This window comes from Maylandia zebra, linkage group LG5, assembly GCF_041146795.1.
Source record: "Maylandia zebra isolate NMK-2024a linkage group LG5, Mzebra_GT3a, whole genome shotgun sequence".
Lineage (NCBI taxonomy): Eukaryota > Metazoa > Chordata > Actinopteri > Cichliformes > Cichlidae > Maylandia > Maylandia zebra.
This window is the reverse complement of record NC_135171.1, coordinates 32,909,762-32,935,786: the sequence shown is the minus strand read 5'-3', so window position 1 is coordinate 32,935,786 and position 26,025 is coordinate 32,909,762. Positions and strand designations below refer to the sequence as shown.

At 41.0% G+C, this 26,025-nt stretch overlaps 5 protein-coding genes across 10 annotated transcripts in view; 2 read left to right on the top strand and 3 right to left on the bottom strand.

The window, feature by feature from the left end:
- Window positions 1-3,268: 3,268 nt before the first annotated feature.
- dhrs3b (dehydrogenase/reductase (SDR family) member 3b) lies at window positions 3,269-11,476 on the bottom strand. The gene is made up of 6 exons (XM_004547448.6): window positions 10,843-11,476; window positions 6,512-6,655; window positions 6,082-6,201; window positions 5,381-5,619; window positions 3,825-3,950; window positions 3,269-3,734 (listed from the first exon to the last, which is right to left on the bottom strand). Exons 1-6 carry the CDS (start codon window positions 11,035-11,037, stop codon window positions 3,650-3,652), a joined length of 909 nt encoding a protein of 302 aa, XP_004547505.1. The 5' UTR covers window positions 11,038-11,476; the 3' UTR covers window positions 3,269-3,649.
- Window positions 11,477-11,700: 224 nt separating this feature from the next.
- On the top strand, window positions 11,701-15,633 carry aadacl4 (arylacetamide deacetylase-like 4). Of its 2 annotated transcripts, XM_076884234.1 has the most exons (5): window positions 11,701-12,617; window positions 13,374-13,498; window positions 13,891-14,116; window positions 14,451-14,514; window positions 14,619-15,633. In XM_076884234.1, the coding sequence occupies exons 1-5, from the start codon at window positions 12,545-12,547 to the stop codon at window positions 15,400-15,402; spliced, it is 1,272 nt and encodes a 423-aa protein (XP_076740349.1). In that variant the 5' UTR covers window positions 11,701-12,544; the 3' UTR covers window positions 15,403-15,633. The 2 variants fall into 2 exon arrangements, with proteins under 2 accessions (XP_076740349.1, XP_004547504.1); XM_004547447.3 differs by having other exon boundaries at window positions 12,537-13,498.
- A 121-nt stretch (window positions 15,634-15,754) lies between these two features.
- cfap107 (cilia and flagella associated protein 107) lies at window positions 15,755-18,583 on the top strand. Its single transcript, XM_004547445.5, has 4 exons — window positions 15,755-15,998; window positions 16,512-16,622; window positions 16,992-17,166; window positions 17,424-18,583. Exons 1-4 carry the CDS (start codon window positions 15,888-15,890, stop codon window positions 17,696-17,698), a joined length of 672 nt encoding a protein of 223 aa, XP_004547502.3. The 5' UTR covers window positions 15,755-15,887; the 3' UTR covers window positions 17,699-18,583.
- Window positions 18,584-18,607: 24 nt separating this feature from the next.
- klhdc7a (kelch domain containing 7A) lies at window positions 18,608-23,872 on the bottom strand. Its single transcript, XM_012918104.3, has one exon. The coding sequence runs from the start codon at window positions 21,843-21,845 to the stop codon at window positions 19,596-19,598; it is 2,250 nt and encodes a 749-aa protein (XP_012773558.1). The 5' UTR covers window positions 21,846-23,872; the 3' UTR covers window positions 18,608-19,595.
- Window positions 23,873-24,206: 334 nt separating this feature from the next.
- Window positions 24,207-26,025, bottom strand: part of igsf21a (immunoglobin superfamily, member 21a) — a 189,055-nt gene continuing 187,236 nt past the window's right edge. For all 5 annotated transcript variants that reach the window (XM_004547443.6, XM_076884231.1, XM_004547444.2 and 2 more), the window contains one exon: window positions 24,207-25,481. In XM_004547443.6, coding sequence (XP_004547500.1) covers window positions 25,405-25,481 — 77 coding nt within the window. In that variant the 3' untranslated portion in view covers window positions 24,207-25,404. The remainder of the gene's footprint in view (window positions 25,482-26,025) is intronic.

Genomic DNA, 26,025 nt, shown 5'->3' with positions numbered 1-26,025 from the left:
AAACTCGGGAGATATTTCTAGCTTTTATGGTTAAGTTGGCTTTAAAATGACAGAAATTGTGATTTATTTGAGGCATGGCACTACACAAACATTTTCTATATTTTAGAGATATCAAATAAATGTGAAGTAAGAATGGATCTGATGTGTTTTGGAAACACATTTATCAAACGCAGCAGAGTCATATTAAGCCTCAAAGTCACAGTGAACCCTCTGCCAGGAAACTCAGAGTCACAGAATCCATAAGTGTATGTGATGTGAATAACGACACAATCCTACACTGGCTGAGGTTTTACATGCGTTCAGCATCACTGCACAACAAGCCAAATGGACTCCAGATCCGGGCGCCTATAATATATTTAATGGATCATTGGAGGCTGGCTCTCCAAGCCCCTGTGTTGGGATTACAAATGCTTGGACTGAGTAAAGGAAAAGATTCTCAGGTTTGTTGCTTACTTTAAAAGTATGGAAGAGGGAAATTTAGGGGCGTTCAAAAGTGAAGTTTCGGTGAGGTTATAACAGGATAGCCTTGCATAAACCTAATTGCGGTCAGCATAAAAGGTGATGATTCAGTTCACTGCACAGTATTCAAATTGAACACACTTGAAGAACAAAGAAAAAAGTGACTACAGTACAATCTCAAATCAAATCAAATGTCCAGAAAAGACACCTGGGAATGTGGTCACAGCTGGGACAGCTACAGTTTCGGGTTTCTTCCCATGTGACCAAACTTCTGCCTCCACCTGCGCTTGGTCAGTCACCCTGGGGCTGAGCGCCTTCAGCAGGGAAAAGGCTTTCCAAGCCCCTATTTGATTTATTCAGTATTTGGCTAACCTTGCTCTGAACCTGCCCCAAGAGATTTCCAACCATTTTAGTCCTCCTTTTCCAGCATACACGCACTGCATGCCTCCTCGACCTAGTTCCATCCCAACATGCTTCTTCTTCTCACCCCGCTTTCGCAACAGCCCACTAAGAGAATGAGAAACAGGCCCTTGAAGGAGGCTCGGGTTCACTTTCAGCAGTGCCCGTCCCCCTCCCAACCCCACTGTGGGTCACCTACTGATCACAATGTGCGGCCCTATCGTGAGTGCTCAGGGGGGCCTTTATGGTTCGCTGGGATTCAAATGAATGTTTATGAGCCTTGTCTAGCAGCAAAAGGCCAGGCACTATCCCAACTTTTACAGCCTCTCTCATGGGGTCGCTTTTGGTTCTTTGAGCTTGCTTTGACTTGTGCTCTAACAGATATGGGTTTCTTTCTCTGAGTTTGTGTCGGTAGCCCTTCATGCTTTCATTGCTAGGGCTTAGCGCTCTGCTCTGAAAGGAGCAATGGTAAAGTTATTTGTGCATGGATTCTCTGTGTTTCACACTTTTACTTGTAAGTCATTTTAGTGTTCGCTGCTTTCATAACCACCACATTTGAATTCATCATGCTGCACATGCTCTGTCCTACGTAAAAAGCATTGGTTTCATGATTAACCTCACAGCAAGGAAGGAAATAGCACAGCCTATGAAAGAGCTTGCGCTCTGTTGGATTTTCACTGAACATTGCTCTTTGCTCTGATCTAAGAAGATTAGTTATGGTCCACAAGTAACAAACAAAAAGAATAAAAGCAGCAGGGCCTTATCCAGAGATAAGACTATATGTAGGTGTGCGCGTTTTATGACAACACCAAACTTTTATTTAATGTATAAAAGGAAAAACACCTTTTTGTCAATTAAAACTAATTGTCTTTTTTTGTGTTGCAGTGGGGAGTGAGGTATAAAAACTGTCCTTCATCTTGATGAGTAGTTTTCATGTTTGAGTCTGAGTCAAATGTGAACAGTTCAGACATCTTAAAGCAGTTTATCCTTTTAAAGAAGGCTCAACACCCGAGGTTAAAACTGCAGCAGAGTATGGTATTTTCAGTTTTACTACATCCCTTTCAGTGAATCAGCCTAGGTGAGGTCAGATCTTTGCCTCATTTCATTAAAAAATAACAAGGTTGGATATAGTGTGCCATCTGAGATGTAAAAGAGATTAGAAACTCTTTTTTTTTTCCATGTAAAGTATTTTAACCTGAGTTTTGTTTCTCTTTAGGTTTGGTTGACCTTTACCCACTTCAGAAATAATCTCTATGTAGCTAATGGCCAGTTTATTATATCAAATAACCTGATTAATGCACTTATTTTGAACTGGGATATCTTCTGAAGTATGGCTGTGTCCTCTGAATAAATACAGTTTTATTCAACATGAAAAATCTGAAATGCTAAAAAGAGCTGAAAGAAATGTATCAGCACAGAAATGGGATGTATAATCTAAGGCCTCTCCTCACCTTTGAAACTGCTGCAGGCTTTTATTCACATTATATTAGCAATGATGGAATAACAGGTAATTCTTCCCTATTTGGCAGAAATGTTAAATTGGGAGCTGCGGTTTTACGGTGGATGCTGTTCATTTTCAGTTCCAAAGCGAGTAAGGTTTAGCAATTCATCCACCAGTGTAAGCGCCTTCCAGTTTTATGAAATGCGTTTTTACCACTTAAATAATATCCTCAATCAAAAGGTAATTGTAAGACACTGGCAATGACAAATCTCATCCATTATAATTTTCCACAGCTCCAATTCTTTCTTTTGTGCTAAAGCACTGGGACATTTTGAGGTTTAATGCAGTAAAACAAAAGAGCACCCATACTGTCACATCATTTTTGTCCTGGAATATAAGCCTCTCAGGTTTTAGTAATTCAAATCACATTTATATAATCTAACACAAATGTGCAGCAACTGCAGACATCTTCAGATTGCTTGGTTAAAAGCCAAGCTAATGAAATCAAACCTGACGTCATCTTAGCAACAGAAGATGTTGCTAAGATGAAATTAAAAATTACTTTAATTTTGTTTTAATAATTAAAGCCTTGATGAATGAATGTCTGCAATACGTTCAATAAAGTTTTTTCTGGCTGTTCACATTCATTGAATGCAATTAAAACCATTGTGCAGGCATTAGAAGGGCCTGACTGACTTGTTTTGAGTTCATTGTGTTTATTGAGATTTACACTATCCCCCCTGTACCATTTTCTGACAGCAGAGAACAAACAAGAATATGCCCCACATGGCCCCCATGAGTGCATTTTATGTTTTGACAACATCGTCTGTCACAGTCACTGATCTCATGCTTGGAATAAATCAAAGCTGTTATCGCACTGCCATGGGAGTCAAAACCCTGATAGAATACAATGTCTACCGCCCAAGTGTTCACTTTTTCTATTTTCATCATGTACAAATGGAGAAAGTGCAATTCTAAAACTCGATTTTATTACCTTGTTTTGATTCAAAGACATATTAAAAGAATTAAAAAAAAAGAAAAAAAAAAAAGAAGAAAAAGTAAAAACAGGCGACAAAATATGTGTCAATAAACTCCCAGAATAACTACTGGTATAGAACTATGCATGGCTTCAGATCAAAGTGAGTCCTCCATACTATATACATATACATAGGATCAGGGTGTATCGAGCAGTTTATCAATTACTTGTAACTGTAGAAGCGACACCCTTGCATGTGTTTGTCTTCACTCTATCATGGGACCTGCTCCACTTTCACATGTGTAAAGGTCCATATTCCCTTCATCACACCCGAGAACTGTTGAGGTCGCTCTCATATTGCGCACAGTCCAGGTTCATGTCCTCCCTTTGAATGTGTTCATGCAGGTGTAAGTCCCAGAAAACTTGTGGATTTCTTCAAGTGCAACTTGTGGCACGAAGCTAAAGACAGACGAAAAACACTAGTGTCAGCATGTTAATCGTGAAGTAGAAAATACAGCAATAAAAACAAGATAGCACATGAAATCTCACCTTTTGAGAATGACAAGAGCGTGCATTGTCCATGGCAGGTAGAGGAAAGCCTTGTCAGTTCTGACTGCATCAACAGTCCTCTGGGCAACTACTTCAGGTTTGAGGGGTGGAAAGAGCTGGGGAAACCTGGAAAAAAAAAAAAAGACAGTTTGAGATAAAGTGATGTTGTTTCTGGGACACTCTGGGAAAATTTTGATTATATTTTCTATCTGCTTCAAGTTTTATCTGTGCAACCGCTGTTCATAACAAATGCCAGAGCGCAGCTGAATTTGAAATTATGCTGCCATACTTTATCTCGCCAAACTGTACATTTTGGATTTTTGACATACCCAATAACTATTACAAAACAGTGTGAAAGGTCTGATGCAATCATACACCCAGGATGTACATTCAATGTCAAATATGCGAAGCAACGCAGCACCATTTAAAAAAAAAAAAGTTTAAAGCAGCTATGTTTTCATGTGATCTCTAAAATCCTAAAATAATTACTAGCCGTCTGTTAAATATCGAGTCATTAGCTGATTTAGTCAAAGTATACAAATTCCTTTTAAAATGTTAAACTATCATTTCTGGTACCGTAAGTCAGAAGAATCATGAATCAGGTGGATTAGGAGAGTATCTTAATACTCGCTTTTGATTTATCCAGTAGTGTGAATGTTTTATCATGATCTATGACGGCGTAGATCATTACAGGGGAAAAGGTTGATAGCCTATAGGATAGATTTTATAGCAACCACAAGCATCTGTACAAAACTCCGTGCCCATTGATCAAATACAGGGCAAGTGAAAACTGACCAGCTGGTTGGCTCTAGACGTAAAGTCAGAAGATTACCAAACTCATTCGATCTTTCCCTTTCTGGACTTTGAATAATAGTTTTCAAAGTAATCCATCCAATAGCTGTGAAGGTATTTCCTTCTGAGCCACAAATGTCAACCTCACACCAGTGATACAGGGAGAGGCATGGAATCTCTAAAGTCAGTAGGATTAACCCTGTAGGGGAATAATAACAATGTTCAGAGTTTGCAGTGCATCCAAAGGTTATTGAGATATTTCAGTCTGAATTTAAGTGTTGGATTTGCTTGATGCATTTCCACTTAAAATTCCTATAAGATTTTGTTCAAGGGACTAGGATACTTCAGATCTACTGTTGTCCAAAGACACAAAATGGGCAAAAGACACAAATTAGTGGGCTGATGTATGGAAAAATGATGCTCGTTTTCTCCAGTAGTATTCATAATAATTCTGGCACCTTCCTGAAATGTTGTCAGGAGATTTGGATAGCTTTTTGTGTACTTTAAAATGTAACTGATTTAAGAAATGAAATATTTTTTGTAACTCACTGCTTTGTTTTCACCAATTACATTAAAGTGGCTTGTTTAGCCACTATTAAACCAGCTCCCTCTGGCTTACTCATCCAACAAAGCATTAGGGTATAAATTTTTCCCAATTGTAACCATATTTTTTGTGATAGATAACCCTAGATAACCCATATTTCTGAACCATGGTATGACGTAAGAATGGTCCACCCTCGCTTCCTTTTGTTGTGTCTTCTCACCTGACTCTCATGCCCTGGAACATCTCTGTATTCGTGTGAAAGGGAAGCACTGTGGTACAGCTGACACCAGGACAGTCCAGCAGGCCCAGTGTCAGGCTCTCCATGAAGGCCAGCGATGAGGCCTTGGAGGTGCAGTAGTCTATGGCCCCAGGGATCGGAGACTGGGACAGGATGGAATTAATGCATACGACATGGCCGTGCTGCAGCTCCAGCATTCGAGGCAGGAAAGCTTTTGTTGTCTAAGACAAAAAGAAGAAAAAGAGACTGTGAAAGGTAGAATGAAGGAAAAAGCGGTGAGGGGTGTAGAAATAGAAGGTGAAATATATTCAGAGTAGAAAGAAGAACAGACAAGAGAAGCAAGCCCACACTGTAACGACAGATTAAATTTCCATTTCCATTTAGTTGATAATTGCATTTCTGTCTGCATATGACATAGTCTTTTGATCTCCATTCAAAATAAAAATGCCATGAGTTTCACAACCCTTCTGATGTTTCAGGGGCTGAGAGGCAATTTGGAAATACCCCACTTAACCTGCCATAATAAGAGTCATGATTGACAAGCCTGTGGCTGCCTACTGCATACGGTGCCATGCTATAATCAAAATATAAAAATGATAAGGATAATCAGCTCAGAGGAATTTCCCTATATTTCCCTGTATTTGCAGGAAAACTGGCTCTGCTACAATGTAATCAAATCTTACCCAGAACTGCCCCATGGTGTTGATGTGTTGGGATTTCAGAAGAGCATCATCATCGCTGTCCATCAGACTCTTGCCATGGACGACTGCTGCGTTGTTCACCAATATCGTAACATCTCCCACCTGAGATTAAAAAGTGCAAGAATAGGAAGAGAAAACCCTGTCAAAAATGTCAAGCATTTGCTGTCTGCTTTCCTGAAATGATATAGTTGTACTCCACAAGAGCTGTCAACATTCCAAGCTCATATTTAGAGATTTGAGATGAAGTGTAATCTATACACACCAGATGGGAGAAAGAGCAGCTCAAAGCAAATATACATACAGACTAGACGGGGAGGCATCTCAGGGAAATATTTTACGATCTGTTGTGTGCAAATTATATTTCTTCTTGTGCAAGCAGATTTATCTTTTCAAAAACACTAAGCTGCCATACCTTTTCTCTAACCACTTTGGCTTGTTTGTAAACTTCCTCCCGATTGGCCACGTCACACAGGAAGTAATGGCACTCAGTTCCAGAGAGGGTAATTTCTTCAGCCGTCTCTTTGAGGCACTTTTCTGTTCTGCCCCACAGGATTACCTGGTAAATAACAAGATGTTAATTTTCTAAACAAACACACGTATAATCAGTAGGAAATTCAGCATCGAGTGCAAAAAAATTTTTTTTTTTTTTATTTTTTTTTTACAGTAATCACTCAATTTGTTTTTTTTGGCAGTATAGTGAAAATGAGTTTTTTGAATAGCAATGTTCTTTTTGTTCAGAGAATAGAGAGGGCAATTTCACTCCAACAAATAGTTTTCAAGCAAGATTAAAGGCTCGGGGGTTGGTGGGTGAATGAACTGTCTCTTCATCCACCTGGAGACTAAATGAAGGCTGGTCATTTGAGCAGGGAACATGAGGTTGGATAGAGGTGGGGGACTAGTGATTGGGCAATTAGATCTGTCAGTCTTTGGGGTCAGGGAAAGGTAATGAAATCAGGGGGTGAGCCCTCCTCATCTCTCAAACACAAATTCTCAAAGAGATTACATGGCCTGTTGGGCAGATGAGCCCTGTCATTTCTGGTCAGGGAGTCTGAAAACAGTGCGTGTGTGAAGTGCTGAAGACGCCAGTGTGGGATTTGGCTAGTCGCCCATGACCAAGGTTAATATTTGAGCAAAAAGTCCTCTGGAAAGTGATCTTGTGTATCTCAGAGTCAGAGACTGCGCGTGGGCGCAAGACAGCATGTCTGTTTGCTACCTCGTGGTTCAGCCTGTCATTCTCATTGTTTTACACCAATGAATATGCGTAAACATCCATTTAGTTAGTAGGCAGGATGGATTAGTCTAAGAGATCTAATTAATAAACATGACAAAAGATATTTTAAGACTTAGTTTAAAAAAAAGTGCAAAAGTATGCAAGCATGTTGCACAGTGCAACTCTTGCACAAATTAAACCTGTCATCTTCCAGCAACAGCGTAATTTCACACTGTGCCAATTTAAAATTCACTCAGCACTGGTTGAGAGCCAAACATAGCACACTAACAAATACAGTAAAATAACTTTCATATTCACAATCTGGAAATAAAAGAAGTCCCAAATTGCTATGTTGCTCTGTTCTTCCAAGTATTCATGTGTCAAAAACTGTCCAAGGCTAATAGCAGCTGAAGCAGACCAAACACACCAAAATTTTTAGAAACATAAAAGACTGCAGTCTAGAATGTGCTTTTTATGCGCTTCATTTCTTTATCAGATCTGGAGCACTCTGGGTTTGCCTCCCTCTGTGAGTGGCCCTGGTTTGAATTGCTTTTGATTAGGTTTTCTGTTTGCTTCATTTGCAAGCCCATTTGAGTAATCAGTGAAGGCAGACAGGTCTTGATAAATAACTGAAAGCTTTTAATAGGAGTCAGGCAAACAAAGCTGACAGTTCTCATTAAAAGTCAGCACTTACATTGTGCTCTCCTGTTAAAATGTTATTTAATTCATTAAGTTTATCACCCGTCACAACATGCAGGATCCTCAGAGCAAACAAGCACTGGCCAAATTGCTATCTGGACAGAAATGTTAAGAAAACAGTTTTTAATTGACCTTGCACAAGCCCTCTTCGCTATTGTTGATAAACTGGTGATTGTTCTTACTTGGCATGCCTAACAAGACCTAATGTCAACACATGCTGTAAGTAAAAGCCCTTTAATGAAACAAATCTATGTTGCAAAGCTTAAAACAAGACTTTGAAAGGTAGACAGCAGATGTCACTCTATGCAGCTTAAGATATCCCCAACTAGCTCCAGCTACATTACAGTGATACTCTATCACTCGGGCCTGAATATATGGGTGGGTATGAGCCCTCCTTTTCACACCCATTGTATGGGCAAGCAGAGAGGCAGCACATAGAGGGGGCAGCAGGAGTTCAGGAGGCAGTCGCCTGCCGCTGTCTAATTACTGCGGAGACAGCAAGGTCAGTTGCAGGGCAATACCCAGCTGGGAGTGGTGTGCTTCCCGCCTCCAGCGCAACACAAGCACACCCACACAAACCTGTTGTCAGTGACTTGCTTCGGTTCATCTTCTTTGCAGAGATCTCCAAGTAATGTTAACAACCACATATAAAAGGAAAGAAAAAACGTGTAAACATTTTCCTCCCGAGTTGGTGGTGCTTTTAGGGAGGCTGCAAAATAATTAAACGAGCTCTGAAGAAATATACCATTTTAATTTTCTGAGTATTTACTGGGATTGTTATGAAAGACCCCTCACTGTGTTATTGGTTGCCTTTTTCTATTTTTTTGCCTCACGCTGGCGCTGCTCTCCCCTAATAGTACAGAATAAGACATGGCTCCCCTCCTGGGTCTCCAGCTTTTCATCTTGACTAATTTCCTCCGTTGACATTGAAGTCAATGTGAAAAAACTAAAACCTAAGCAGAGGCGAAGGTAATTCTGGCTACTACTGACAAAGAGGCTCAAACAAGAGTTAGCGTAAGTTCGCAGAGGTCAGCCCTATTCACAATTATCCTTTTAGCATCTCTTTAGGCAGGGAGTAATTGTCATACACATTACCACAGGTGTTGTTTTCAAAGCCTTCACACCTTGATAATGCCCAACAAAAGGGTGCTGAAAAGCATGGTGACATCCATTGTTACGCAGCTGCAAAGTGAAGCTTTTAAAACCCACTGGTTTCTTCTAGCTCGTTCCCCAAGGAGATGGCATTGAAAGACAGAAGGAGGCAGTTAGTGTTTCATTGAGCTTTTAGCAATGTTTTCAAGCTGCTGAAATTGCACCTTAAGAGATCATCTGAGACGTGGCGCCTGTGTCACTCGTATGTATAATTGCAACCCAAAGCTATCAGCTGGGCTGCTCAACATGGGTAGAAATTACCACAATTTTCTTCCACGTGTAATGATGACTCCCATCTGAGGTGATCAAAAATAGAGCTACTCTGTATTGATACATTGCTGCTACAGGGCCACCAGCGACTCATCTGGCACTCAGCTGTGTAATGTTCACTCAGTAGGATTGGTAGACAAACCACAGCTGGAAATTTTGAACTGAGGTTACCCTGACCTGCAATGAAGACAAGCTGTGTGTGTGTGTGTGTGTGTGTGTGTGTGTGTGTGTGTGTGTGTGTAGTCACCAGAGCATTTTAGGAACAAGAGAAAGCTCCTTGTTAAGGGGATGAGGGATAGTGAGGGAGGTGGGACATGGAAGGTTAATTGTTGTGATGGATGAGGTGATTTCCAATGAAAATTTGAATTTATAATTTATTTTATCTTGGTGATTTATTTAGGAGTAAACCAAGCAACTTTAAGCGTCATGATATGGACTATTCCAACTCATGTCATCAATATAAACTTGTTGTTTTCAGGTAACCTACATATTTTGCTATACATTAATATTCATTTCCAGCTGTATAAAACAATGACAAATCTTTTTTTTCTGTTTACATTGCATTGTGTCTTGAGTATGGAAGATTTGACCCACATATATTCCATGATAAGTATGCATTTTAGTTACTGTAACTGGTTAAAAGAAACAAAAAAGATAACAGAATGTGTTCCTTGTTATTGTTTCGCAAACACACCCCACAAAACAATATCTCGTGAACTCATGCTATCCTTGAAAACAACAACAACTTATCTGTTATTTATTAAGAACATTATGAAGTCTTTTGTTGTGGCATGCTAGTAGACGCTACAGTCTTATGGAGACTGCTCAAAAATGGCAAGAAGCTACAATAGAGAAATATCAGAGCTGCATTGACTTGAAGCAGTTTCAGTTAAATTTTATGCACTCTAAAATAAACAAACAGCCACATATGTAAAGCCACGGTTAATGTATAGTTTTTACAGCTAAATCTTTGGATGATGCACTTTCTGTGTAAGGCAAAACGCAAAAATCACCCTGGACCCAAGCAGAATGAATGTCAGCTCAGTACCACACTCAATCATATCAAGCAGCCATAAATGCTGTCCAGACCTGCCCTCTGGTTGACCCAAGCTGTTGTGCAATACCTGAACAAAAATTGTCACCGGTCTTACTGGACAACTAGGTTACTTGGAGGTCGTGATCCCTGCTTTTATAGAACATTGAAACAGCAATACACGTGGGGCAGGGGAGGCCAGACTGACCAGGCTACCTGGTGAGGGATGAGGGGGGTGGTTTTGATAAAAGCTGAAAATATAACTTAATATATGACCAAAACAAATTGCTCAGAAAGTAATTTAATCTCGTTGTTAATAATGTGCTGATCTGAAAGGAGTGGAAGGAGGAAAGGTATGTGCAACAAGTTATCGACTTACCTTTCTGGCCCCATGCTTGGCAAACTCTTTGGCCAGGTGTCGTCCGATGCCTCGTCCTCCACCAGTGATCAATACCACCTCCTTGGTGAGGTCTTTCCGTCTGCTTGGCAACAGCAACATCAAACTTGCTCTTACTATACAGTAGAGGATTTGAACCGGGAAAAGAAGCATACGACACACGCTCTTCAGCTCCATTTCGGAACGTGCTCACGGATAGTCTGTAAGTATGTTTACGCTGCAAGTTTACGTGCACCGCAGATATCCGCCAACAGTGAACTGAGTGCGCAGACAGCGACTTCTGAGCTCCTGCAACTTTACCCGCATGCAAACAATATCATCTGCACTGTTGCATAACTAATCCACAGGCGAGAGATATTTTTTTTTAAAAACAGAACAGTGTGACTTGAAGAGCTCTGACAGTCTACATGCATCACGCTCACGAAATCAGTGAGTGATCAGTCATTGCGCCTGTCAACTACCGTCGAGGAGTACAAACGTGAAACACAAGTCCAGGCGACGCTCCGTAGTGCGCGCTACTCTGTGCTTTGGTGTTGCGTTCCTGTTCTGTCCTGTCCTGTCCTGTCCTGCCTTATATATTACCGCCTCTGCCCTGGTTCGGAACTTCCACTAGTGAAAGGAACTGGATGAACCTAAATAGGAGGTTTGTAAGGGCATTAATCCTGATTGACATGTTAAGTAGGGATGAATTTTGCTCCAGTGCCCGTCTGTCCTGAGTGGCTGCGCACTTGCCTCTTCCACACCCCTTCATGTGGCTACAACAGCGTTTCTCAACATGTGGTCTAGGTCCTCACAGTGGTCGCCGAGCAGCGAGGGTCCCAGCTGGGACCCCAAACTCTCACTTCACAGTTTCACTGATCCGAACTTCACCTCGTTACATAACGCTGGCCACAGAAGAACAATGATGTTGCAATCACAGGTCTCACTGACTGTTGCGAGTCAGTACAAAATATTCTTATATAATAGCGCCAGATGAATGACTGCCATCGTCAACAATGCCTAATGCCAGTTCTATTAAATTAATTAAATGAAACAAATAAAGAGAGGAAACAAAGAATCAGCTGAGCACCAAACAAACACATAGCTGATAAAGCCCCTAACACATTTGTAACCTCAATAAAAAAAAATCAGGTCTGGATTGTGTCAAAATCTAAAGTCATGTATTTCCTCCACTTTAATGTGCTAGGTTTATTTAAAAAAAAGTGAACATGTTATTTGATTGGACAGTGTGTTTGTACATTTGTAATGGTTTCCAACTGTTGGTATAAAGCGCCACTAGTTGTTTGAACCCAGTCTGTTGTGGTAACAGTATTTTTGAAGCACGCTATATTTTTTCTGCATGTGACAATGCAGTTTGGGAAATAGGTCAGCCCGGTCTCAGAAGCTTGGAAGGATGACAACAATAAAACCGCATGAATACCTCCTAAACAAATCTTGTGAATTCACGAGCCTCAGACAAGATTCCAGTCTGTGATGTTTGGCCCTGGCACTGTGATTTTTTACTGGGCAATGCTGAATACAAGACTTTTTCAGCAACTGGGATGGGTTTAGCCTCACAATGGTTGCTTTGTGCAAGGCTCAGTTACTTAGGGAAGACAGAGAGGCTCTCGGGGGCTGCTAAAAACTCCAAGACAACACGACTCCAGATGCTGTCTTTATTTTGCAAATTTCTGAGGTTTACAAAATGCAGATTCAAAGTCGAGAGCCCACTGGAGCTTATGCCAAAGCATATTCCACTGAAGAGATGTCGAATACAGGTAAGTGAATTTGCTAAAACATCATAGTACACATTGCAGTCACTGGCAAATATGTTTAAGCTGCCCACAGAATGCCACAGTGTAAACAGACTGTTTTTCAGAGTATCCTGTTTATTTATACTCATGCTATCACTGCCATCTACAGATCAACAGTGAAAGTTCAGATAAGGGTCTTTTCAGTCAGCCTTCATGCATCTTTGAGTATTTTCTTCCCTTAGACGCTAGACAATAAATTTGCTTCTCATTGCCACGCACAGGCATGAGCAACAGAGCTCATGTAGGAGTCAATATGTTCAAATAAACCTGAAAACACATGCAGACACACACCCACACACACACACACATTAGAACCACAGAAAAATGTGAAAATGTTAGTAGGTGTTGGAAGGTATTTTAATGGGAACTATGGAAATGAAAGTAATTAAAAAGCTGCTCTATTAACATAAAATATTTTTTGCAATATCCATAGAGGAACAATATGGTTTCCTTGGGAAACATGTAATTCGTTTGACTACACAGTCATAAAATATGTTGAAGGATATAATTATTTTCCTGGGCAGCAGGCAGCTAAAAATGTCATTAAGTGAGAGCAAGGTCAGAATGCATTGCAGGCGGTTGTGGGAGGGGTGAAAAGAGGCTGAAAGCAGGTACATAAAACATTTACTCCTAATGACTTACCTTCAGCAGAGCAGACCAGCAACACCATGGACATCGGCTCGGCAATTTTAATAATTGGCTTCGCTGCTCTTGTTGCAGCCTTCCTTCTTCTGGTAATTGGACTTGTGTACGCTGAGCTGATGAATTCAGACGTTCCTTGTGGGGTTGCAAATAGAGGGAAACTGCGCATGGTTCATGGATTGTTTGTTGGTATTGCAGTCGTGGTGAGTATCAGTATCTGCAAAAGTGTTAGTGCTTAGTTTTGTATGTTGCCTGTATGGAATCATATCTGTTTTTGTTAACTTTTTAAAATATTCAACTTATCCTTTAGGTTAAACGCCTCTTGTGGAGAATAAAATGTACTCTTTTAGGTCATATGTGGATATCCTTCCTTCGTCCTCCAACACCTGATAAAGCTTACATCAGAGAAATTTTAGATAAGAAATCATAACCAACAAAGGTGCAAAGACAAAGTCATGTGTTCCGCTTCTTTGATGTTGTCATGAATGGGTTTTTTTTTTTTCAACCAAATAACCTTCACTTTGACTTTATCTATCAGGGTTGTATATATTTTTGTCTCCTATTTGTTGTAAGTCTTTTGTTTCTCTCCTGCCAGGCTCGGATCCTACATCGGCTGGGCATTTGTCATCAGGTTAGCTTTACCCGATGGTTCGTGGCCTGTTTTCTCTCTCACCTGAAACAAGTTCCCGCTGGTCTGCGAGTGAAGGACATGACATTCTCAGAGGTGCCAGTGCGAGTATATGAACCTACCTCTGTGTGTGACGGCTTGAGGAGAGGTCTAATGTATTTCCATGGAGGCGGATGGATATTGGGAAGTATAGGTATATGATGTTACAGTCACTTGCTTAACTAAAATAAAAATGCTCAAATACAAGTAAAACCTGACTTCCTCACAGTTACAGTCAGTAATTTTATGACAGTGGAACTGAATTTTAAGCAGCTTGAACTATAAGTAAAAACTATTTTCATTTGAGCGGTATGCAGCATAAGAAAGTTTCAAAATTCCGAAATACTACAAAATTGCACCCAAGTGTAATATTTTTCAGCACAGGTGCAGAAAGGACAAAGATGTGTCACCTTCTGTTTGTGGCTATTTATGGCTTCTTTTCTGCGACGAAGATCTTTTAATAACTCTATCCTACTAATCCTGAACAGATTCTGTTGATGAAGTGTGTCGGCATATTGCCATTGAATCTGACACCACTGTGATATCTGTTGGGTATTTACACTTTTTCCCCACTCCACATACAAATAGTAAATCTATTTTAACCACCATGTAGCTACAACTTAACATACTGCTCCTTTTCCTTTCACCCCTCTTAGATACCGATTAGCCCCTGAGCACAGGTATCCTGCCCAGCTGGATGATTGTGAGAAAGCAACGTGTCACTTCCTGTCTGTGGCTGAGACAGAGTTCGGGGTGGACTCTCACAGAGTGGCAGTTGGAGGGGACAGCACTGGGGCTAACCTGGCAGCAGCACTGTGCCAAAGGCTGGCGTGCAGTGAGGACCGACATCTGCCATTCCCTTGCGCTCAGGTCCTCATTTACCCAGCCCTGCAGATGGCAGATTTCAACTTGCCTTCCTACCAGCAAAATCATGCTGTGCCCATATTGTTTCGTGGCCGGATGGCATTCTACTTCCTGCAATATCTCAATGGAGATGTTTCTCTGTGCCAAGAAGTGCTGGAAGGTAACCATGTCCCCACTGAGCTCAGGCCACGCTACGAACTATGGTTATCCCCTTCCAACTTACCTCCTGAGTGCCTCACACGTGGTTTCTATAAGCACCCAAGCCCAGAATATGATGGGGAGGTGTATCACGCAATTAAAGAGGGTTTGGAACCTGAGGTTTCCCCTTTACTGGCAGACGATGCTCTCATTCAGAAAACCCCGCGAACCTTCATCCTTACCTGTGAATATGATGTCCTGAGGGATGATGGGATTCTTTACAGGAAGCGACTTCTGGACCTGGGAAAGGATGTCACCTGGCAGCATGTGCTAGATGGCTTTCATGGCATGATTAACTTTTTTAACCAGGGCTGGCTCACATTTCCCTCTGCAGTGCAAGTTGTGGATGGTGCTGTTCACTATATAAAAACACTGTGAGGGTAATAAATAAGATCCTGCAATAAACTTTATTCTACTTCCCATCTTGTCTTACATTTGAATAAACAAATGTGCCTCCAGTGTTTGTCATTACCATTATACTGTTCACAGAAGCCCCCCCCCCTCCAAATTCATTCCATTCAAAAAATGAAAAGTAGCCCAAGGAAACCAAGTCTGCATACAATATTCTGGCACCTTTTTAACAATACAGAGCAGGCAACTAAAAGGTAAATGCCATTCCTTAACTTTAGGAAATGTATTTCATTTTAACAAAGATGTAAGACATCTTCTATTTGCTTCCAGGACACTCTGCTTGCTTTACCCACAGTGTTTGCTGTATCCATGGCAACAGAGCTCTTTTTCCCCTCCACTGCTGAAGCGATTATGTAGTCAGGTGAATACACCTACATGCTATCCATTTGACTAGTTAAACTAGCTCCAGCAGGGCTTTAGATTTCCCAGGTGTGTTTGATACTGGGCAAAGTATGAACCAGAAAGCCAATGCACAGGATAAATGGGCCCAAACCGGATGGAGAATAGAGCAGAAGTATGCAAACAAAGTGTTGTTAGGCAACTGGGCTGAAGAAAGACTTCAGGTAGGCATATTGTCTGTTTACGACATGCTTTACTCTACAGTGTGATAATGCAGCATTTCGATTCAGGCTTTCCAACTCTATATCACAGTATGAAAAACATGTTTTTCCAATCTAAACATACAATTTCACCTTAGCCTGAGAACACAGACTTTCTATGTCTTTTCATGCTGTGTCTAAAACATAATACTACATTAATGGCAGCCCGCCAACATTTTTTTAGAACCTGAGTTGGTAGTCAGATCTATAACAAAGTGATTAGGCGGCCTCAGTTCAGCTACATCAGCACAGCCTCCTGGTGGGCGAGAGCTGGAGACTAATTGCATTGATGTGAGTTTTGGCCATAGGCTGCTGGTTCAGGATTTGTGAGGAGAAATGACTTAAGGAATACTGTACAGCAGGTCAATTGTGAAATGTGAGCTCTGCTGATCCTTATGCTGGGATCATTGCTCAAGTCCCTGTATATCCCCCTTGCTCAGTCCACTTTGTGATGTCTGTTTATTCTCTCCGACACAGTTCACTCGCAAGCCAAAGATAGCCTACAGCACCAGTTCTGTAGACTACCGACCCCACAGGGATTTCAAGCCAGACATCTCTGAGAGAAGATCTGCCCTGCTGAGAGCTGAGGTCAGCCTTTAACTGCTCATTCATGGTATTATCACCAATTGAATGCCTGTCAAAAGCCTGCAAGTCAGGGGTTTTTTTCCCCGCTAGAGTGTGAACACTTCTGCATAATACTGATGGCCAAGATAAAGGCCTGTGATAAAACTCTTTATGAAAGCAAGTTTCTGTTCAGACTCAGCAGCAATGAAAAATGTGTAAAATCATCAATCCTACTGGGGACATACTATAGGGTTAGTTGGAGCAATTTGCCGCTGTCACATGGTGAGCCTCTTGAAGATTATTGAAAAAGAACAGGTCATGCCCTCTATATCTTAATCCAGAGAAGGCCACTGTGTGAAGGCTACGTTAAGATCTCTCTATATTGTTATCCAGGGGCTTCCATCTAAGACGATTTTTGGGCACCATGACCCGCCATCCTCACATTATCTGGTCACACAGTATGCGGAAAGCTACGGGCGTAACCTCATCAATGCTTTGCCCACTCTGCAACACAGACATGCAGACAACTTGACACAAAAGCCCGAGAGGTCTGACCAGCTGACTTCTGGTAAGTTCCATGCCAACACTGCCAGAAGGCAGAGATTATACATGGGAAATGACTTTGTACATTAAGCCATTACAAGGAGTATGAGTGCAGTGCAAACATAAGTGCATTAAATCTTGTATGAACAAAATACATCAGCAGTTGAGCTCATGAACAATTAACCTGGGGTGGGTCCAGATGCCTTTTTATAGTTCCAAATCAGCCACCGATGTAATTAATGGCTGCAGTAACATGGCAGTTAATGTGCTCTTCTTTTACAGCACTTCCAAACAACTTTGGCCCGCTGCAGACCACAAATCACCATTTTGAAATACAGCAGTCACACCTTCCATCTCTGACTGAGTACAGGTCAGCATACCAGAGGCAACCACTTAGTGCCTTCTGCCAGAGCCGCTTTGCCAAGGCTTCACACATGCTCTCCAGCCACCTCTATGAAGCCAATCGTAACAACAAGGATCTGGATCTGAGACAGCACTTGATCCTACAAGTCCCGGATCATTATTTCAGCCTATGTCCACCATCACAACAGGCTTAATTTCAGTATTGTAGCTATGAAACTGCCTCCAATACTGGTTAATTTAGAAGCTGTGTTTGTGAATTCCCTTTTTCCGTAGTTGGCAACAAGTAAAACCCTAACTCAACAGACCATTTGGGGAAATCAAATGGATTTTAAAAAATTAAAGACAATTCTCATTACCTTGTGAGGACTACTGTAGATTTACGCTGGTGAGTTGCTTTAGCATTTAAATGTGTGGGAGGGAGAAAGGGATGGGACTATAAATTATCTCCACCCTTTCAGAGCATAATTACATGCAAGTTCTTTCTCTGCGCAGAGTGTATGTGAAACTGGAAATGGGCTGTTAGTATTACTCTAGATACTCTGCGGGAGAAATAAATAAATAAAAATACTGTTGATGCCAGAACTGACCTGGGTATTTAGGTAAAACAGAAGCAATGAGTCATCCAAGGCAATGTCTGAAGGGATGTGTCTAACTCCCATTCCATTAGGTGTTTAATTACAGAGAATCAAAGTGTTTAATTAGGAAGAATCAAAGATGCTTATGTTTGATGGTCCACCATCTGCGTCTGCCTCCCTTTTTCCCACTTGCCTGCTGCCTTCCAGTGTAGCTCTGTTTCACCCACTGTTAGCTAGTTAGTCTCTCTACTGTGCTGCTGATGCCCGTGTGTCACATGACACCCTTGGGTTATGAGAAATCTTCAACACAACACGTCTTACCAAAGAACGGCTGTATTTGCCTCTGAGCCACACGATGGTGCTATAGCAACACGTCACTCTCGCTGTCTTTTAAGTCCTTGCCTTTACAGTCTGTACGGTGAGGAACTTAATTGTACATGAAGAAACAATGAGGGATTTAATATTTGCATCATTCTTATGCATATTCAGTTGTTAATGTAATCAACACAGTAAAATAAACCACACATATTTAGATTGAGCTTGTATTATTCTATTACTTTTTACAAGTCACACAAACAGCAGAATAGACATCTTAATAGAATTAGTCACTAAGTGTGGATTAATATTCACTGAATGACAAATTTCTAAATTCCTCTGATGTTTATAAAACAATAGATAACAAAGTGAAGATATCATTTGGTACAATGAGCTGAGGATGTTCTTAATCTTATTCACATTGAAAACAAATACACATCTTTCTTGCCACCATAGAAGGTGACTGAAATGACAGAAATAACTACAAGTCTGAGTGTTTCAGTGCAGTGACAAATGCTTTCGAAGCTTACCTATTTATATTGCATGGCATACCCATTTACATCATGTCATATCTAAAGAGCAACTGTAAGTAATGACGTTGTATTCAGGCCACTGTGTAAAATATATTTGTGCCCTACACAAGGGGACACAGTAATAGATTAAAATTATATTGTTAAATTCTTGTTCAGTTAGCGCTGAATGATTTCGTTTACTCTGATGCTTTTTTATGAATTATCTTTGGATTAAAGAGATTAAGCATCTGGGATGATATAAAACTAACATAATAGCAAGAAGAAGTTGCAAATCAAAGTAGCAAACAGTTTCAATGGCAGCACATCCTGTGTAAATCTAGGTAAACAGTAGTTTGACTACCATTAAGAGTCTTATAATTTACATCTATTGCCAAGAATGAGACATGAGGAAAACACAATTCTTTCTGTAATACGCAATCCAATAAAAATAAAGTACTTTTAGAAACAGATGCTTTCTTGCTTTGTGGAAAGGGAATCTTTATAACACTTCAAAAATGATAGAAAAGTGGTTGCAATTTTGCAATGAAATTTGGGGCTGGGCTGAGTTGAACATAAACCTGACCGAAGCAAAACTCACCCAGGCAACAATAAACTTGATGTAAAGCATGCTCTTGTAAGGATACTTAATCACAATCTAATCTTACCATCAATGGAAAATTGAATCCTCATTACACACTAGTCTGCTGAGGCTTCTTATCAGGTAGTGAAAGAATAAAGGGGAAAAGTGTGCCCTTGGCTGCAGAGAGTATGCTCAAATCCTCATCTATGAAAGCAGGAGAGATCTCATCAGCCTCGAACTTCATGGTGAAGTGGCGACTGACACAATATATTGTGTCATTCATCGCGACACACTGAAACGCAGGGCAATGCAGAATCCGTTTGGAGCTGCACTCATACCACAGTCGGGCCACCGTATGGTAGCGGTACACACTGACACCCAGGACTGGGTTGACATCAAACCGATACAAAAATCTTCCCACAGCCACAATATCTACAGTCTTGTATTTGCTGCCTACTATGAGACTTGGCCTCCAGGTGTCAGTTTTGGGGTTGTAGCGTAGTAGCATGTATTTAAGAGTTCCTCCAGAAACAAAAAGCTCTCCATCGCACACTGTCACATGGTGTGCCACAGCGAATGTATCATTAGGCAGAGGAGCCACAAATGTCCATCTGTCCAATCGTGGGTCGTAGCGCTCCACTGTGGAGAGGCACTCTCCTCCAATTGCATATATGTAGCCCTCCAGTGCTGCCAGTTTGCAGCGGGGCCTGGCTTCATTCATAGGACTGATCTCTTTCCAAATGGATGTCAAAGGATTGTAGCAGAACACTCGCTTTGAGGGTGTCATTTCTCTGTCAGTGCCTTGGCAGCCCACTGCCACGAATAAGTAGTTATCCATTGTGCACATAGCACAGGCTTTAGAGATGACCTCCTGTGGGATTAGGCAGAGTGTATGCCAAGTGTCTTTGTAGTCATCATAATAGTACACTGCGCTTGATGTCCTCCTCTGCTCTGATGTTGCTCTGCGCCCTTCAGTGTTGCTGACCCAATCTTGAGGATCCATGTCTGCAACCATGACAAACCTCTTCCCCCTCATTCTTTGCCTCTGGATTTGTTCCCGCTCACCAGCCATTAGCCGCCCATAAAGGCTGGGATCCCTGAGCACATGGAGGTAGTTATCAGACATGACCCCCAGGGCTGCTTTCTGCAAAGATGTCTGGCCATGTTTCTTAGCAAGGCACAGTGTCTCCAAACAATTACCCAGATCAAGCTTACTCTTTAAGACTTCTAAATCTGTGTCATCAAGAATTTTTGCTTGAAAGTCTAAAAATGGAGCCCCTTCTGCAGTCTCTCTATCTATCCCCTCCTTCACATTAAGGATTTTGCTGTCAGTAGCAGGACTGATAATTGGGTGAACAGAGAGAGATTCATCGCCAGCTATAGCCCGAGAGTGGGTCACTGGAGTTGAGGCTCTTGAAGTTAGAAAGGGGATCGAAAGCTCAGACTCCTGTGCTGCAGACAGATAGCTCTCTTTGCGTAAGAGTACAGGCCTTGGGGGTTTTCTCAGCTTGAGGCACCCTGGCGAGGAAGCATCTTTAACAGTGCTTTGTGGTGAAACCAGATCACGAATAGTGATGGGGTTTAAAGACGATGGAGACTCTCTGAAACTGCTGCCATGGCTTCCAAACTCCCCTGGCTTTGATTCAAAGTCCCTCTCATACTGAGAAAGTACCGTATTAATATCTGTAATAGAGTGAGAAGATGACTCAACATAGTAATCATATATCTTTCCACGCACAACCTGGTCTCCTGTCCCTTCTAGCACTATGTTTGCATCTTCCACTTTGACCTCTGCCTTGGAGAGGAAGCTGGAGTAGGACCCTTTGCTCTCCAGGTCCTGTCTTAACTCTCGGCCCACACCCACACTTCTCTCCAGCTTCTGCAAAATGCAAGGGGAGCGCCGCCCCGTTGTACTGACCATCCCACTCTCTGTTGGATCAGGGAGTTTCAGAGCAGATCCAAACATAACATTACTGGTGGCAACCTGTCCCTGCTTCTCATAAGTGATTATCTCTTCATCCATGCTGGTATCGTGGTCATCGTTTGTTGCAAACACATCCTCACTTGTTTTAACCTGATGTGTCAGGTCATCTGAATCTGCTAGCAACGATCTGGATTGCTGGCCCGCATCATCTGTCTCATGTTTTGTTGAGCTTTGATGTTGAAGTGTTGTCTCGCAGTTTTGGCAGGTTGCATTTCCTGGCTCTTTGTCTTTGACATAGAGCTGGATTCTTCTTCGATGCCTGGAGCTGTAGAACCTGTAGCCCCAAGAAACCAGCAGCACTGCAGCCGCAGAGACACTAAGTTTCCACAGCAGCTGCATGTCGAACTGGACTCCCAAAAGCTCCGCAATGGGCATAGCTGTAGCAATGTTGGTGGCAATAGTTGGTTGGCTGATCCTATTGAGCGTTATTGTCAGTGCATCTCAGCTGATAGTAACTGTCTGGTTGTCATTGTAAGAGAGCTGCTGTGATCTGATGACTGTGCCTCCGTGCCCAAAGGATCAAGTGTAAAATGATAGCTCTTGAGGCACAATTTGCATCACTGGCTCTGCAGAGGCGGGGCCCTTTCATGCACCACCTGTGGCAAGTCACATGCAGCTTCAGTATCCATACACGGAATATGTAAATACGCCATAGATCAATATTTGGTTATGCAATTTGTTGACTCAACAAAGCCTTTTCCCACAACTATTCAAATGTTATGTTGTGTAATGGAAGAGTTAAAGTTACCGCAATACAAAGCCTTACTTTGCAGGGTTACGTTTCAGTTTCAGCATCTTGCTGTTTTCATGCATAGAATGTATTATGTACATTTCTAAAACAATTCCCCAAAATATTATGAGAGATAACTCTTCTTCACTTGCTTAAACATACTTCTAGCTCTCCAGAAGGAAATCATGGTTTGAATAAAGGGCGGGGAGTAATGATACCTGACATTTATCAAATACTTATTAACCAGGATACATCTGTTTGCACAGCCATGCTCCATATTAAAGGTCCTTTCCCTGCCAGCGCAGATGCTTAAGTTAGTCTCTGTTAAGATGATCTGAAGATTAGTATCAGAGACTTAAATGGCAGTCACATGCTATTATAAACACAATAAAGTGTACAGAGCACCATCTGAACAATAAAAGCATGTGTAATGCAAATAAAATGGGAAGTCTTTGTACACCTAACCTTGGGAGTGTCATTTATTTCTCTACACTATACTAGATTCAAACATGTATTTCTGCCTCATGGGAGATTTGTTGCTCAGTTGCTGCTGCCAAGCTGCCATTTGTATTGTTGATAACACAGCAGCGAGGCTGTGGTCAACAACAAAATAGTATTCATCTTAACAGCGTGTTTAGAAGCATTGTAAAGATGCATCACGTGAGGACTCGTACAGAGGGTGTGTCAGATTTCCGAGCCCACACTGGCAATGTTTAGTCATCTGATAGGACAGCCTGCAGACAACAAAAAGGAAACTGGACTCTGCAAGCACATTTGCCTCCTGAATAATTCACAAATGCTCTGTGCAACCTCTTATCCTCACCACTGCTTCTAGCTTCAGGTGGAGCATTCAGAAGACGATTATCATGTGCATTGTAGTCATGTGCTTTCACTTCTTTCTTATAGAACGACAACATGTGACTGAAAATAAAGAAAGCATAGTAAGTGAAACTAAAACCCTTTTTTTAATAGATTCTTGCTTATGCACAATCTTTTTCTTTTGGATTAAAGAAAATGTGACAAAGCAGTGCATTTAAAGGCTCTTTTTTCTTATCTATTGCATATTTCTGGTCCACGATAATATGGTTATGAATTTAGTACTCATAGCTACTGGTAAGATGTGGACAACAGTAACACAGCCTTATCCACAAACTATTTAGGACAGACTTCTTCTGGCATGATGATTAAATCATATAAAGCCAATTGGCACATTGTATTGTATTCAGAAATGGACCCTTTTTTCTCACTTGAATGTAAAATGAGTGAGTGAAAGCAAAAAGCACAGAAGTGCCTCTTGAATAAAAATTACAATGATAGCCGAGTTAGAATACTATACAGTGGGTGGACAAGGATTTGTGCCCTTTGCTTCCCTTGCCAGATAAAATGTCATTCAAAGCACATATGACTGTTTGTTAATAATGTTTGTGCTCTGCAGCTCTCATCTCCCGTATGCAGTATGCAATATGGATAGTACTTTGGCAAGGTGAGCTGATATCCCAAACAGATAGGTCTATCCTTTCGGTTCACCTAAGCTTCAAAATCTCTCCTCTTACCTCCCACCTGGTTTAAACCTTAATCCCTTAATACATGTTGGGTCCTTAGAATAGCTTAAATTGCAATTCTTGTGAAGTCCAAAAAATGCAGGATTACATTGCATTAAGCTATCTTTCACTGAAAGGCCAGAAGAGTTAATGGCAATGTCAGAATCTCCTTCTAAAACCACGTTGAGGTCCATATCATTAGAAAAAATCAAAAAGACGTCTTTTTCTCCACAGAGTCGATCAGCACACGTTCTTATACATTATGGTGGGATTTTATTTAAATAATTTCAACAGTTCTTTCAACCACCTTGATTAGCATGTGTCTTCGGTATGAGTAATAATGCTGCATATCGCCTGTACACAGCATTAAAAGGCAGGACAATAAAAATAATTTGTGAAACACTGTTTTAAGCAAAGTCAAGGCTTTTGAGTTTTGTCATCTCTCCATTTTAATAGAGGTGAAATGAAACAAATGCAACAACCCTGTTTACACAAGCTGCCTCAGGTGAACTCCTCCCTGGGATGGCGGCTAAAATGATCCTACTAGTACTGTAAATGTCTGGGTAAGAGTTACGTATTGTACACAATGTAGGTCACTTAAGATAGTATGTCACAAGTAAATAACTGGATTACAGGCCAGTGACAATGAGTTGCAGTGCTGTCATTTGCAACACACCAAAAGGAGAAAGAATCTTCAAACGTCACATGCACCACAACCCCAAAACAGCAGACATATGTTAGATACTTTTTACTCTGTCCTTGGAGACCTGCCATATAGATATAAAAAGCCAAAATGAGAAACAAAAAGGCTGTTAATGTTTCCATCCTTTTCAGCCAAGAATTATCTCTGAAAACAGAGTTGAATGAAGTACAAACAAGGGTGGAGGAGTGTAAACTCCAATTATTTCAGCAACCATCCCTCACCATAACCCATATAACCTCTTTTAATTATTTTTCAGTATTTACACTGATGTACACAAAATACACTCAAAATGAGATTTTTTTTCTAGTTTCTGCATTTAAATCCTCTCGTACATTCTGAGCCATCAGAAAGAAAACAAAAGAAAAGAAAAAAAGAAATTTGTATATTAATAAAAAAGCGTCTCCACTTCGAGCATCTGTATTTATTCTCCCATGGTTTATCAGCTTGCTCTCAGTCAGGTACATCCCAGGATATGTAGCAGGTGTGGTTGATGTGGTGTCGCAGTCTAAAATCAGTTCCATTTTTCACATCTCAGTACCAATTTCAGTACCAATAATATTGTGAGTCAATAAAATAAAATCCAAATGCTTTTTTTCTTTTCCATTTCAAATCAACTGATTTTATTGGTCAACAGGCAGACGTGGGACAAGAAACGAAAAAAAGGTGTAACTGGGCGGGGCTATATAGGAGGTGGTTACCGTCATGTTCATCATGTTGTTCTTTTCATATCATTATCTTGGTTATTATTTTTGTTACAAAAACAGTGTAGAGCCATCGTGTGGTGGCACTGTTTCCTGATCGACTGACGTATGCAGGGTCTGTTGATGACTGGAGAAGGCTTGTGGGACTGTGGGAATTAAGTTTTGTGTGATTGTGTGTGTGTGTGTTACTGTGTGCATGTGTTGATGTTACATAAGAAGGGCAAGTATGTGTGAGCGAGAACGTCTTGGATGAGAGGTTTCACGTCAGTTCCACTGTCACTGTGAGGACAAGTGCCATCCACGTTAATCCGAGCATATCCATGCGGGGGGCTTCATCTACAAAACCAAAGAAAACGACAATCAGACCGTTTCATTCATCGTTTTGATGTATTGTAGTGCATAAATAATAAATTTAAAAACACAAAGCAATTGTTCATCCCACTGAGCAATTCTTCTGAATTATACTCGTGCTTGAAGTGGCTAAATATGTTATTTACAGTAAAATAGGAATTTCATCAAGAAGGGATTTTTAAGGGCATTGAACTGTTCTATGTTTTCACTCAACTGAAAACAATTAAATAAACAAGACCATATTGTGATGGGATCATAACAGCTGCCAGTGAGTTCTCCCACCAGGCCTATTGTGGAAAATATTTTTATGTTTATAAACCAGATAAAGACACCTATGAGACTTACAAATACATTAAGAATGCAAAAGACTGTGTTATCAGAGCTTAAAGCGGCTCAAGGCCTACTGCAGGTGCCCTTTACCCAGTACTCACGGGTGACATGACACCAATCTTCACAACCGATCCCAACTATACACCTGTAAAATTTTGGGACTGTATCTTGCACGGCTGTCCACATACCCATCTGAAAG

Coding starts and splice junctions, on each gene's coding strand:
- klhdc7a (XM_012918104.3), bottom strand. CDS start 21,845: ATGCCCATTGCGGAGCTTTTGGGAGTCCAGTTCGACATGCAGCTGCTG.
- dhrs3b (XM_004547448.6), bottom strand. CDS start 11,037: ATGGAGCTGAAGAGCGTGTGTCGTATGCTTCTTTTCCCGGTTCAAATC. Junction 6,656..10,842: donor CCAAGCATGGGGCCAGAAAG/GTAAGTCGATAA, acceptor GTTATTTACCAG/GTAATCCTGTGGGGCAGAAC. Junction 6,202..6,511: donor CCAAAGTGGTTAGAGAAAAG/GTATGGCAGCTT, acceptor TTTTAATCTCAG/GTGGGAGATGTTACGATATT.
- cfap107 (XM_004547445.5), top strand. CDS start 15,888: ATGAACCAGAAAGCCAATGCACAGGATAAATGGGCCCAAACCGGATGG. Junction 15,999..16,511: donor GGGCTGAAGAAAGACTTCAG/GTAGGCATATTG, acceptor TCTCCGACACAG/TTCACTCGCAAGCCAAAGAT. Junction 16,623..16,991: donor CTGCCCTGCTGAGAGCTGAG/GTCAGCCTTTAA, acceptor ATTGTTATCCAG/GGGCTTCCATCTAAGACGAT.
- aadacl4 (XM_076884234.1), top strand. CDS start 12,545: ATGCAGATTCAAAGTCGAGAGCCCACTGGAGCTTATGCCAAAGCATAT. Junction 14,117..14,450: donor ATGGATATTGGGAAGTATAG/GTATATGATGTT, acceptor AATCCTGAACAG/ATTCTGTTGATGAAGTGTGT. Junction 14,515..14,618: donor ACCACTGTGATATCTGTTGG/GTATTTACACTT, acceptor CACCCCTCTTAG/ATACCGATTAGCCCCTGAGC.